At 42.8% G+C, this 14,816-nt stretch overlaps 1 protein-coding gene across 5 annotated transcripts in view; it reads right to left on the bottom strand.

Moving 5' to 3' along the window:
- LOC128143520 (inhibitor of growth protein 3) overlaps positions 1 to 14,816 on the bottom strand; it is a 193,841-nt gene that overhangs the window by 151,878 nt on the left and 27,147 nt on the right. For 3 of the 5 annotated variants that reach the window (XM_052790825.1, XM_052790828.1, XM_052790829.1), the window contains exons 1-3: positions 11,054 to 14,596; positions 10,687 to 10,803; positions 10,120 to 10,595 (exon numbers count right to left, since the gene is read on the bottom strand). In XM_052790825.1, the coding sequence (XP_052646785.1) occupies positions 10,120 to 10,371 (252 nt within the window). In that variant the 5' untranslated portion in view covers positions 10,372 to 10,595; positions 10,687 to 10,803; positions 11,054 to 14,596. Of the gene's footprint in view, positions 1 to 10,119; positions 10,596 to 10,686; positions 10,804 to 11,053; positions 14,597 to 14,816 lie in introns of those variants that run through there. The other 2 variants (XM_052790826.1, XM_052790827.1) reach the window with 2 other exon arrangements.

The following is a 14,816-nucleotide window of genomic DNA, read 5'->3' as shown; positions in this document are numbered from 1 at the left end:
AGTAGTTAGCAGTATATCTTTTAAAAACTATGTTACTCCATAACTTCTAATTTTAGTAAGCTTATCACTGGAGATACGAAGCGCTACACAAACAAGGCACCACCATTTTGTGCACAGTAGAGCACACTGAAAAGAGACAGACGCTTTGAAATGAACAAATGTCATTCAAGATCTGTCCGGTTTTATAGGACTGGGACCCAGTGATAAAGTCACTCTTCTCAGCAGTCTGTTCCCCAATTACAGGATGCAGTTTTACATTATGCTTGGCTGAAGTGTAAGCTTCTCTGAGGCAGTGAGGACCATGAACTATTTCTGAGCCTCTAACACCACATCTGCTTTTGCTCCAGAGCAGACTTTCCTGATGGCAAGAGTTAGCATCATCAGTGAGGGGACCCTGAAAAATACCTCGATACAACACTGTCAGAGTCTTCCATGTATATTTGCTAAATGTGCAACGCAAAACTACTTTTGTCACTGGGATATTCAAGTAAGGGTTGATCACATGCTGGCCCAAAGAAGCACAAATAGCACAGAGTGAAGTCACAGGAACTGCGTTAGGTAACCTGTCAGAAGTCCTCCCTGGCACCCCAGTGTTTTTAAAACAAATTAATCAGGCAGCAAGCACAGCGTTAGAGCGTCTCAGATCGTCCTTCCCCACCACAGCACCCGCCATTCTTTCCCCTTCTGCCTTTGCCCCTCCCTCCTCTCCTCTTCTCTTCTCTCTTTCCTGCTCTCCTGCAGCGCCAGCAGCCGCTGGCAGCCCTTCCTCTCCGTTTCCCTCCCTCCCTCCCTGTGCCTAAATCCAGCCCTTGCCCTGGCCCCCCTCCTGTGCTCCCTCTCCCTCCTCCTCCGGGCAGCCCAGCCGGACACTTCCCACTTTCCATTTCACTTGCATTGCAGAAGAAAATCAGGAGAGAGACACCTCTCGCTTTATCCTGCGAGCAAATCCAATTTTCCATCCCACGTGTGCTGCGAGGGCCAGTGTGGTGGGGTGAACTAAGGACACATGAGGAGCGCGGAGGGGCTGCAGCCCAGGACGCATCTTTATCGGGTTTTAGCTGGCGATTATGGCTTGTCCCGCTCCCGTCCCTCCTCTGCAGCTGAGGGTGCTTGCTGCCTGGTGCGAGGGTCCTGCCTTGGACGTGGCGGCGCTTTGTGTGCAGCCCTCCTCGCTAACGGTCATCGCACTTTTTCACACTAACAGAGAACACCTTCCTTCGCAAGAGCGAAGCCTCCTGCACTCCTTCAGCATGTTTCTTCAAACAAACTAAGAGCTTCTATCTCAAGCACCCAGCAATGCCTGTATTTTCCCCTGTGGGCAATGCTCCACGGGCAGCTCTTGCAGGGCTCACCCCAGCCCGGCTGTCACCTCAGAGCCCACGCCTGGTGCAACAGGCCTTGTCGGCCTGGGGTGCTGCCTGGGCCCGGGGGCCGAGCTGAGCCCCCCCACCACACCGCTGCCTCTGCCTGGCCAGCGAGGCGCGGGGGGACGGGAACCAACGGGCCTCGAGGCGTCCTGAGGGCCACGGGGACCCCATGGTCCCCGGGGACAGAGGTCTCGGTCCTTGCCAGCCTGCCCGCAGCAGGATCTTCCAGGGGAAGGGAGCTCTCCCTCCCACCTCCACGCGAGCACCGGTGCAGGCGGCATTCTCCCCAGTTCCCTGGGGATTAGCAGAAATGTTTACAACGCTCTAGTTTGGCAATGGCAAATATTCAAGAGAACACTGATAATGGCATAAAAAGGAGAAAGGAAGTTCAAGCCATGGTGGTAAGCTCGGTCACTTCCACAAAACACAAAGGCAAATGCCCCTGAGCAGCTCCACGGGGCCCACGCAGCAGCCAGCTCCCACCAGGTGCCTTTCAGGGGCGGCCAGAGGGCTTGCGACGGCCCTCGCACACGGAGCACGCCACCAGCTGCTCCAGAGGGTTTTCCTTGGGACACACAGAGCGGAGACACCTAAAAACCCTTCAGGCTGCCGTTGTCCCAAGCCTGCTGGTGCGGGGCTGGGAGGGACCCGGCAGGCCTGGCTGGGGACACGCTTGTCTGGGCCCCCAGCCGCCCCTCCTGCCGCCCAGGCACTAGACACCAGGCGCTTGTCTCCACGAGCTTCCCAAAAAGCCACGATGGGATCTTTGGGACACCGAGACAATTCAGGGTCCTAAATTTAACGGCTTGACCTGATGTCTAATCTGGTACTATTAAATAATATGAAGTAGCTCAACACCTTTTAGGGTGCTCGCTGGAGAACCATGAGTAGTATTGCCAAATTTATTTCCTCTGCCCTTTCGGAGCTATTTGCAGTCCAGGTTACAAGATATACCGTGTCCTCTCTGCTTTCTTGCCAAGCCAGTGCAATGTAGGGCGGGGTTTTTGTTTGGTTTTAAACTACCCGTTAGCTACCCAAAATCTAAATAAATTCTGGCCAACTGCACGCTTGTAGCAAGTGATTCCATAATTTTTTCCAAAGCTCTATATAAAATGCCTTACATCACTGGCCATGCTGATCTAGTTACTACTGGATGTTTTTCAGAATTTCCAATATTAATAGCACTAGCAGTCATGTTTGTACATTTAAAGAGTCTGCTGGTTTTTATAAAAAGTTTCTCAATCATAAAAATGCAGTCTAGGCAGAGAGCTGGTATAAAAGAAGCAGAGTGCAATAGATGAAAATAAGCTGTTCGCATATTTTGACGTTTTATGGTTCTGATGTTCTTGGCATTCCTATAACGTTAATGTGTAGCAGGCTTAGGCCAAAAAAACGGATCCACAACATTTTGAATATCTGAGACTAATTGTTAAATGGTCAAACATTTTCATGTCCCTACCATTTTTTAGCTCTTCCCCAGTTTGAAGTCTCGGGCTATTTGTTAGCAGGATAGTTTATTACAGATTCAATACACCTTATGTGAAAAGGATTGGTAAAGAACATCTGTGGCCCATGTCTTACCTAGAGAATAGTGTGGCTGTCTCCACAGAAATTAATGAGGCTTTACAGCAAAGCTGAGATTTCCCATATGATTTAGGATGAGGCCTATGTGAGCTTTGACATGATATACCTGCTCTTACAGCTTGCAAACCATTGCACTTAGCTGAGTCACTGACCTCATTTTAGTGCAATAGGCTGTTACACAGATGATCCACAGCCTTAACAACTGGTCTAAACAAACCACGATGGGCTGTAAAGTGAATAAAAATGCATAAAAATGAATTTTGTAATTTTGTTTTCAGTTTATAGAATAACATGAAAAACACAAAAGAAAACAAATTGAGCTCCATAAAATGTATTATGGATTTTTAAAAAATTATCACATCAAATGTATATTCCTCTGAGGGCTCAACAAAAGAGATAAACAGCCCAGTTTATATAATATGAAAGCTCAAGAATTACGTAACCATCCTTGTCCAACTGAAAATAGACATCTATTATCCGAGTTGCGATTCTTAGTTCTGTCTGCAAGTTCCACATAGCTGTGAAGTTCTCTGTTAAACAGAAAATGTTTTGACATTTTCCTTGAAACCAGTTTATCTAATTCTAGGTTATGTATGTATAAAGATATAATTGATTGTATTAGTCTCTGAAGCTTTCCACTGTTGTACAGAATTTCTGGGTTGTTCCAAAAAACCAAAATTTGGTCAGTAACAGAATCTTATAATATATAATTACTGTCGTTGTTTTGGCCAAGAAGAAAATAGCAAAGATATTTCGAGTTGAGAAGAGAAAAACAGTTCCTTGGCGTTTTTTCAGATTCCAAGAAGATTGCATAATTCCATAAATATTGATGCATTGTCTCTGCCTGGCAAGGAAGCAAACACACAGTTTGAACTGTTGCCATAGAATTTCATTGACCATCACTTCAACTGCAGAAACAAAATTCTTCTTTCTAACATAATGACCCAACTCATGTCTGCCTAAGCTTCTCTCAGGAAGGAACTGAAAAACTGTGAATCATCTTTTCAGCTACCCAGTTCTGGTGGCGTTAGTCCCTGTGTTGATTACAGGCAGCCACTCTTCTACACCAAGCTAGCCACGACTGTCAGAGTCTTGTCCAATAGCTTCAAATAACTTGACTGCAGCTTACTTTAACTCGACTGCTTTCTGCAGGTACTGGGCTGCTGCAAAAGAGATATATGAGCCACTGTGCAAACCAAAAGGCCCTTCCATGAAACGGGAATGCAACAGAAATACCACGACAGAGAACCAGCCTTATATAAACAACACTGGCACTACTAGCAATATTTACAGGCAGCGACCTGCCTAAATTCCCATTTAGCCAGCAAAGGAAGTGGATCTGCCTTTGCTGCTAAATACTACCTAGCACAACAACATTACAAAAAATCCATGAGTGGGACTCCTAGAAACTACCGCACTAATATTAAACAGCATTAATAAGAAGAGCGATAATAAAAACTTAGCATGTGGTTGTAATGCCCAAAGTTGTTCATTTACAGGACTGTGCAGACCTTTATTAATTCCAAATGTGACTTTTAAATTCTTTTTCATGTTTGCATAAAAGCTCATAGAAATAGTATTTTGTTCATACTACTGTTATATTTGAAGTGCACATAGCTCCTGTATCAAGAAGTAACAGAGAAGTTAATTTCCTGTTTCACTTTCTGGAGGATATTTAAATGTGTTGGCTCTATGTTCTGTTAGATTTCCTAATCAGAAAGGACTGGGTTGTAGAATGAAATGGTTGGAATGTAATTCTGCTTCCAATTGTTTGCTGAATAAATACAGAACAAGCAACTAGATTATTGGCACTACTCTGACGGCTGGTTTCTGATGACTTCATAAATCCAAGAGCAAAACTGGAGTTATTTGCATAGTCATCACCAGCACTCTGAGCTGGAAGTACAGAGTTATTTTATCAAAATGCCTTTGCTTTATGATTACATGTAGTTCACAGTACCAACTGCCTTGTCTCAAGAACAGACAATGAGCCAATTCTACCATCTTATCAAAACAGCTACTATTGAGGAAAGGGCTCCAATGAAGTACATGAGTGAGATTCCGCCTCCATTTCCCATTTGCTGCCGATGCATCCTTCTCAACGCTCCCTTCCTGCAAAAAGCCTCCACCCTGCCCCTCTTTCCTGACTGCTACCACAATAGCTTTGCCCTTTATCACCAAAATATCTCTAGCTATCTGCGCTGTAAAAATAGCTGTTTCCTCAGTGCCTTTTGCATTTTACATTGAAAAGGGGGAATAAAATGTCCTTCTTTCGCAGGGTGCAATCTGAATGTGGTATCATTCCAAGGAAACCAGTTGCTGATACCATACCATCTGTCGATTGCTTTCTATTAACGGAGGTTTCATACTAGCAAAGTTCTTTGTTCTTTTGTGAGGAGAAAAGAGTTCTCATCCCCCTACTGTATTCTAGAAAATAAATATCCTTTTTAAGATTAAATTTACTTTAAAAATGTATCAAACCTTATTATGCATAATGTAATCCTTTCTATCCAGAGCTCTCACCACACTCCATTTCTGCATAATAGCATAAATCGCCCCTTCTCATTCTATCATCCAGCTTCATTTCTCCTTTTTCACATATTTACATTTCAAAAGTTCCCACTAGCTTTGTCTTCTTTTCTTTCCATTTCCATTCCCATCTCCCTTTCTCTTCCCCTGCACAAATCCAGCCCCCTCTGTGCACAATCTCTTCTGTGCCTTCTGAGGATACTATTACTTTGCAACCATAGTTCCTTACTCTGCTTCCCACACCTGCCTCCTTTCCCCATGCCTTCTTCCATGACACTCCTTCCCCCTTTGTTCCATGCTTATTCTGACCGAAGCAAGTATATTCCATCCAAAAAATCAGTAGAAAAAACCCAGACATACGCCTTTAGAGGGTGAAGTTCATCAGATTTGTTTTAAATGTCTGCCTTAAGTGATGATGAATTTTGCATTAAAGGCAGTTATTTCCACTGACTGTGAAGTTCAGCTTTCTGTCTCTGACAAGATGGAGTGGAGCACTCAAGTAAAGAGAGGATAATTCCGCTCTGGTTGTCTAGAGTTCTAAAGTTCTAGTAACAATTTCTCAGCTTTTCAGTAATTTCACTCCCAATTTTCAAATACAGGCACCCGGGCCTGTAACCTGTGCAAGATGTTCAACTGGATCTTCCTCTAGACCTCGGTTAGGACTAAAACATGATATTTCTCTTTGTCTTTTTTTTTCTTCTTTTTCTACATAGTATCTCTGAGATATGGCCACATCAAGCTGTTATTATCTTGCACCTTTCATACTGTCCACTCCCAGTAATTGATATCCAATCCTATTTGTTCAGAATGAAGCTGTAAAAAACCTTTTTTCATTCTTCCTGATTGCTGACCTCATTATAGCTCCTCTTGGAGATATCTCTTTTACACCAAACATAAGTAGCAGGTTGAGGGCCTTGAAAGAGAAGACATCTTTTTTCACCATACCTGTTATATTTCATTTATTAAGATGCCAGCCTCACCTACTCATTAAATTCTCATATAACCAGCTGCATCTCTTGTTTGGTTTTTTTTTTCTCAGCTGGCCTTAAATGGCCAGGGGATGTGAAGCAAGGCTCTTGTGAGTATCCATGAAATAATCTCCTTCATGACCCATCTTAAAATTTTAAAATCTAAGTTTTTTAATCTAGGCCATGGTTAGAGAGCTACTATGCCAAAACAGCACATACCACTGAGCAATACTGTCTCACTGCTTCATCCCAACAGCAGAGGCATGATGTCTACCTGGGCAAAACACACTGCTCTGCAGAGACACCTAAGTTGGCTCTGGCTGAATTAATTCAGAGAGTGGAAACACAGCGTAACCACCTAATTAGCTCTTCTCAGAACTGGCTGAGAAGCAGAGCTATATTACTTAAGATGAGCGTAACGGTTTTACATCTGGCTGGTACCAAGGTATTTCTGGCACAATACCATGCCAGGCAAACCTACACATAGGGCTTGTATGGGCTTTTTTGTTGATAATTATTTCAGTTTTGATGCTACAGCACCAAGTCTTCTCCTTACTATACATATTTGCAAATACGTCATCACACAGGAGGTAAGAGTGCCTGGCTGAACCTGAAGATAGCCTGCTGCTGAATGTGATATGTCCCTCTATTGCCTTTAAGGTTGGAGATTCAGAAATAAGCCTTCTATTTTTCATGCTACACATATTAACATTTAATTTTATACTAGAAAATGTTGACCTCTCTTCATGTGAAAATAAGGTTACAGGGCCAGCTCTCCAGCAGCTTTTAAAACTCCTGTAATGTGTGATACCTGACAGAGAAGTACTATAAGCTCTGTCAGGATTTCCAGGCTATGAATCAAATCTGCATTTTTGCAATTTAAAAAAACACAGCTTGCACTATGTGCCTGACAGTAATGGCTCCATCCCAGGGCATCTTGGATGTAGTTAAAGACACATTCACAGATCAAATTGGCAATTTCCAGCCCCATGCTTTTTCTGCATTTGTCTGGAACTTTCACTTCCAAAATGAGATTAATTTTGAGATCAGAGATGCAGTGGCAAAGCTGCACTTTTCCTCAGATCTCTCCCTCTGCTTCCCCCAATGGCTCATAAAAGATGCCAGCTTTTTTTTTTTTTTTTTTTTTTTAGGCACTTAGTGCTACACATACTCTGAATGGAGAAATTATCAGACTTTGGAAGGGGATTTTGCTCATGCAATAAAAATCATAACCAAATTCTTACAGCAGGCTCAACACAATACTGATTGTGTCTCTGAAGGAAGCAAGAATTAAACCTGCCCCTACCCAGTCAGAAGAGATTCTGCAGTGTGATAGATGCTATGGCTCAAACCCCAGAAACACTGGGTGTTATCTAAAGAATATTATCTCCAGCAGGGTCGTCTTTTCCTTAAAATTTATTCATGAACTTCGATTTCATAAGACATATTGCAGTGTTTGCTTTGAGTCACTTTTCAAGTCACAACAGATTCTTTTTAATAAATTTGCTTGCTGGACTCTTTATAGAATAAGAATACATGACTAGTTAATTAAAAATATGAATAATTTGGACTATATTTTAAAGTATTTTTCCAGATTCATACATGAAGATTTCAACCAGAGCTTTAATGAAAACTTGTTTCCAAACTAGCTACTGTGGGTGGGCACGTAATTGTAAAATAAAACAGTGTAAAGTTTCAACCATGACAGCTGTCTTAGATGTTACTGGGTACCCAATAAAATCAAGCAAGATAACAGTTCAGCTATCTGAATAAGCAGTGGGCAAAAACACACAGTTCAAGAACACACTTTCAAAGCAAAGTGGTAGAGATTTTTGGAGATGTTTGTCTTTTCTGTTCCCAGAGATTATTATTCAGCCCACACATCCAGCTGAGTATTCTCTGGAAACAGAGAGCAACTCAGAGTAACATCCCAACATGTGCAAGACATTTTGTTCATCAGGCTCTAGAGGAAACTTTCAAGACGAATAGCGAGCCAGCTATGGGTGGTCTTCAGAACCTGAAGAGGAATGTGTTAGAGTAGCACAGCCCTGAAAAACATACCTATAAGGGTTAACATGTGCGTTTACATCTGTACTATAGGTTCAGCATGTGCGTGTGATAGTCACATCCAACCATGTATGCTGGAGGGCAGTAAGTACAGCATGTTGAAAAAACATAAGCTTTCTTCTCATTTCAAACAGCCAGCACACCAATTCAATGTCAATCTGCATTTTTCTCAGGCAAATTGGGAAAGAAGAAATTACAGATATGTTCAGCCAAACAGCATACTAGCAAAACTTTACCATTGTTTCACCAGTTCTTACTGACTTTAGGTAGCCCAAGGTAAGATATGGAATGTTCTTTGCCATTACAATAGCGATGAGTAAAAAGAAATGGACTGTAAGTGTCAAAAGCTGTAACACAATGTGACCCGCATCTGTCAGCTGTGCTTATTTCCCTTTAAATTGTAATTCTTCATGTCACATTATTGAACAAATCCAAATCTGGGTATCTAGTGTACTAAAAGGTCATTAAAACATAAAATTATGACAAATGCAGCATGGAGTACATTTCTGCAACTTATAAAATAAATCTCTCTGACCTTCACAAGAAAAAAAATCCATTTTTTAAGACTTAAGGTTAAAGAGTTCATGCCAAAGTTATTTCACGTATCTGTTTTTGATTGTCGCAGAAGATGGACTTTACATCTGCTCTCCTAAAATCAATACAGCTGACCTTTCAGACTGTGAACGCTGTCTAATCAAAGAAGCAGCCTTCTAATTTATTTTTTTTTAAATTTGAACTGCTTTATGTGGATGCTGTCCATAATCTGCGAGGTTACATGTTTATAGTCCTGATGCAGTTGTATACAAAATGCCAGCATAATGATAATTTCACAGTGCAGTATCTGCTGCACTATTAGCAGCCTTCTATAGGATTGAAGAAAACCTGAAACATTTGTGCTCGTGCTGATCACAGATTCCAGAGTAAAAATAACTACCTCAGTCTGGACCATTTAACAAACCACATTTTCCAACTAAAATAACAGTGTCTACATTTGTAAGGTTTTAACACCCATTCTAGGAAGCCTATACAAAATAAACATGAGGTCAGGTAACCTAAGGACAAAGTAAAATTTGTGGGACAAAGATTCCAAAGTAAATAGTGCGACTTGAAAGTGTGAAAAGCGCTTTTTTTATTTCTTGAATGCAGTTAAATTCAGCTTTTCAGCAGAATCCCAGTAAAGTTCAAAACTGACCAGCAGATAACTTTAACACAGGACAGCTGCAGTCCCGGTGCTAATTAACAGCCTCCGTCACTTTCGTGAAACCCCACTGGCTCCTGATTTACGTGCCTGTACTGCAGAGCCTCTGAACCGATTCCTAAAGCCAAAATAAAATATGGTCTGTGCAGCGAACTGAAATCTCCCTGGAGTCACAGAGCAATGCCATGTTTCAGTCAAAGATTTCAGGATTCCTACGTTAATAATGCTACACTGAGGAGCTGGTAACGGAGATGTGCTTGCGCATATGCCGCTGTCATTAGATCACCCATTTGTTTGTATACAGATCTCAGACTTCCAAGCTTATGCTAATTTTAGCTGGACTCAGATGATCCTGCCAGACTCGCTTTGCTAATTATTGCTCAGCACTCTGCTCCAGCTGACTTACCTTTTTCACCGTCTGTGAATTACTGCCAGGGAGGAAGCAGTGAGTGTTGCTTGGGGAGACCTCCTTGTATCGTCCTTGCTGGGTTTTAGTCAGTTTGCTGGGTGCAATCCCGTTGACGACTGCTGAAAGGATGCTGCTGCTCATGAGAGGAGTCAGGGTCTGGCAGAACAGACAGACGGCCACCACTAAGGCCAGGAGGAAGGGACGAGGGCGACAAAGCCTGCGGCACCTGGGGACTTGCCCACAAACCATGGCCTCTTTGCCGTCCTCACTTCGCCTTTTGCCACATTGCAGATGCAGTCCAAGTAGCTACGTCTTGCCAGGGTAAAAAAAGTCAAAGGCACGCTTTACCCAATACTAGCAAGAGTTTTCACCATTTCCGCTGCTGAGCGCTTTCCTGGTGCCTGGCAAGAAGTCATGGGTTCCAGAGGAGCAGAGGCTTGGGAAGCACCCTCCCATGGGGGTACGGGAACAACCTGTGAAGAAACAAGAAGTGAGCAGTGGCAACCAGCAGTGTGCCAACAGGTGTTCTGTAAGGAGCCGCACCGCGCTCTCAAGAGAACAGACCTGCCAGCAGACAGGTGAGGAGCAGAAGTCCTCACCCTCTTTGCAGAAGGAACTCCTCAGCCAGACAATAGTATCCAAGAAAGCGAGAGGTTAAAGCTTAACACGTCCTGTCCACAGCTGAAAAGAGTAAGAGAATGTACCAACTTTGTGAACGATCCTTTTGCTGTTTTTTTCTCTTTTGCATTCTCAGTTCCCACTTTGTTTTTACAGTTTCCTTCATTCCAGTCCTTTTAAATTGCCTCCTTCCTGTCAGCATGCACAGCTTTCTCTCTAAAAGTGACCATCTATCTGAAAACTGACAGACTGTGAAGATTTTCCTTTGCATTTGTTTTGTCCAGATTGCGAGTTCAAAGTTAGGTTTACTTACTCGGTTCTTATCCTGTTAGAAGTTTTCCGTTCTCCTCTAATGGGCTGCTGATTAAAACCACTTGGAACAACCCTGGCTCATGATCCCAGCTCGTCTCACACACTCAGAAGGCAGGCACACGCACATACACACGCCATCTGAAGCCAGTTGGACCACAGACTTCATATAAATAAAGGCTGGACTGCTCAGAGGGTGGGGCTAAACTAGCTCCGCTCCGAGCAGGCACGGGGTTTGGAGACGTAGCCTGGGATCTAGATGGGGAACAAGAGGTGTCCTTGCTCTCACTGCATGCCTCGAAGCCACCATCACTGCAATTTTTAGAAAACTGCTGTTACAGCAGTCAGTCTAACTGAAACAATATTAATATCTTGCAGGCAGTAGAAATCTAAGCAGCACCTCCAGTATTTTAATCCAGATTAACAAAAACGTTGTAAAAGGAAGCAGATTTACTTGGACGTAAGAGTCACTGACAAAGCAGTTGTCAGTAATTTTCCATAGTAGATATAATACCTCGTAGCAGTGTATAAATAAAACTTCTTACTGATGTCAAAGAGGGAAAGAAAGGAGGGTGGACAAAAATACTCCAATGAAAGCACTTACTATCTAAGCCACAGAAGGTCTTAGTTACTACTTCCCCCTGCTGACACAGGACAGGGACAAGACAGATGGGAACAGTTGAGGAACTCTGTTATCTTTATAGACCTAAACTTCTCATATAATCAAGTTGGTTTAGCTAAAAATATCTGTATACAAGTCATCTATTTTATCCCCCGTCCTTAGCTATTTTTTAAAAGAAAGACTTCTTCCTACACTGACTCATATATAAGAAACGAGCATTGTTATGATAACTTTGAGCCAATCTACACAATTCAACAGCAGCATTAGCAAGTTAAGGCCTATATACAGCAAAGAAGAGTAGAGCATATATTTGTTTGAAGCATTGGTGTTTATTCAGCTTTCAAATCCTTTTTTTTTTTCCATACTAAAACCATCAATTTGTACTTATAGAAAAATGCCATAGAAGTGATTCAACACCTCATGCAGAACCTCAGCTGTCACATGCACTGCATTTTAGTTTTCTGGCTGGGGCTGTAGTTGTCTAAATTAGACTCCTGGATTATCCTGAGCAGGAAAGGAGTACAAAACTTGCCCATACCCCCCCGTGATAGGTGCTTGCCATCCACACAGAAACTCCCATCTCTGCTCCCTGGAGACATGTTGCTCGTGCTGCCTCCTTCCCAGCACACCAGCTCACACCCTTGGGCCCTGCTCCAGCCAGTCTGTGCTGCAAAGCCTCTGGCAAGCCAACAATCTGGCTAGTGGATGTTGGAAAACCACGGGTTCCCTGCAGCCGGCTTTGGGGTAGGTCTATGCCATACAATGGAGAAGGGTACCCAGGGAGCTGGTACATTCAGAGGAGGTTTGCAGAGACACTCCAGCCAGCCTGGGAGCCACAGTAACCCCAGCAGCAGCGGAGAGCATAGTAGAGTTGCTTTATTGTTTTAAGGGATTGTCCTGTGGTTTTTGGCATGCCCTGATTTCTGGGCCCACAACCACCAGCTGTGTGGGTGGTATTTGCATGGTTGTCAACTTCTCCCAAATTCTTAGTGAGGGGATTTTAGTCAGAGCTTTACGTGCTATTGCTAGCAGACTTGATTAAAACCAGTTTATAAAGATTTGTATTAATGATTGCTTCACGATGTGGAGATCATATCCCCTTGCTAGAGTCTGACACTAGAACAAAGTAATCCTTTCTGTCCTCACCCACTGCTCCCTCAGTTACCTTCAGCACAGCAAGTAACCATGCTCTCCCTCCAGCCCGACATCATTTTCCCCTTTCCAGCTCAGAAGTGGGGTCTTTTTGTCCCTACATTTTCCCCAACATCTCAGAGCCAATTCCTCCTTCCCGCAGCCCCAAGATCACTCATGGGCCTCAAGTCTTCAGGACAAGCTGACAACATTTACTCATTTACTGTACCAAGACTGATAACGGCAAAACCAGAGATGAAGGGTATCAACAGAGGGCAGGCAAATCACTGCCTCCTGTACGCTCCTTGGGATCAGCCTTCTGTTCATCTGCTTTTCCCAGATGTTCCAAGGAGTGAGCTGGCTTTTTCCCTATGTTTTGCGGTTTCTTTTCATGACAATAGCATGTAATGCACATTTCTTAAGCTGTAAATACTTTTCTCAATCACAGTTAGAGTGCAATGAACATGATTCCTGTCATCTTTTGAATCAGGATTCCACCACATCTCTGGGCTTACATGCCTACTGACTTATCTGGTCACATTCTGACACTTCAGAAAATAAGCCAGGACTGTTCCAAATTGGGACTAATTCCCCTTGCGTTAACTAGTCACTTAGGAAGAGGATATAAGTGGATAAAGAGTCAGGCCTCCTGGGTTCCGAACTCACAAGAAAGATTCTTCAGTGCATAATATTCAAATAACTGCAGAACACAATTATCTGTAAGATTAGAAATATCCAGATAAGTATTTATTCTCACCGGTATATGTACATATTTCAGAATTCTTAGCAGAAATGTGCAAATCTCCTCTTTCTGACATACAAAACAAATTTAGTATTCATTTCCTATTCAGGATTCCCAGACCTGTTCCTTCCAGTGGCTGCTCCCACTGCATGGATTAAGGGCTCTCTAGCCTGTTTACCTCTCCCTACTCCTCCCACTCACTCAGGACTGCTTGCTTGGATGCTCCCTACAGCAGCCAGCTGCTGCCCGGGTCTGCATGAGGCAAGGTCCTGCAGGGACCGCTTCTGCCAAAACCAACTAGCCATGTGTGTCAAGCGTGATCTCCAGTGCTTGCAGCCAGAATCCCAGTTCCATCTGCATCATCTGGAATAGACTGTAAGTGTTTAAAGATACCCTGACACAGAAAAGGTGAGAGGAAAGTCAGAAGACTTGCTAATAATTGCCAGGGACTAGGATTTGAAAGGACGTAGCCAATATGCCATGCAGGCACGTAATGTGCACTATTAACCATCTCACTGGGGTATTAAGCAATCCAGCTCATATTCACACAGCTTCCATTTTGCACAAGTCTCTGTGTTTGTTCAGTGGTAAAAGCTAGTGACCACTGAAGAATGATTTCCATGGTCTAAGTAGTAACCTGGACAGATATTTGCCAGGAGCCAACCAAGAAGAAAGTATCAGACACAGAAAGCTAGCAGGAATTTAAGGCTAGCTGAATAGATCCATTTTATGCATGCTTAACTTCACTCAGAGATCTAACATGAATCATTCTGCAACTCTGAATAAAGTTAAGTCCAGATACAAGTGCTTGTAAGATCAGGACTTGATCTAATAAAACCCATTTTGCATCAATAATTTCACTATATCGAGGCTGCCAAGAAGAAAATATGTTTAAAAACCTATTCACAATTGCTCTTTTCTACAGCAAGTTTCAAATTACAAAGTATAGCGTCCTAGCAACCATTTCAGTGATAAATGAGATTACATGAAAAATAAGCCCAAACAGATCATTTCTAAATGAACTGATAGTCAAGTCCTTGTAATCATGTCTGTCATCTTCACAGTACAAACCTATATGCAATTTTCATTGTTTATAGCCAACTCCTTAATTTCTTTTTTATTTTGTAGCACACTAAAAACTATGCCAAGGGCCATAAATTCTCACTAACTTCAATACTGGATAAAAGCTTTATGAACAATAGGCATTAACAGCACTGTAAATATTCAAGCAAAACATCTAGCTAAACTGTGCTGGAGAAAGCCTGCTCAGCC

Source organism: Harpia harpyja, chromosome 6 (genome assembly GCF_026419915.1).
Source record: "Harpia harpyja isolate bHarHar1 chromosome 6, bHarHar1 primary haplotype, whole genome shotgun sequence".
Taxonomy (NCBI): Eukaryota; Metazoa; Chordata; class Aves; order Accipitriformes; family Accipitridae; genus Harpia; species Harpia harpyja.
Note: the sequence above shows the minus strand (reverse complement) of the source record. Positions and strands in the feature narration are given on the sequence as shown.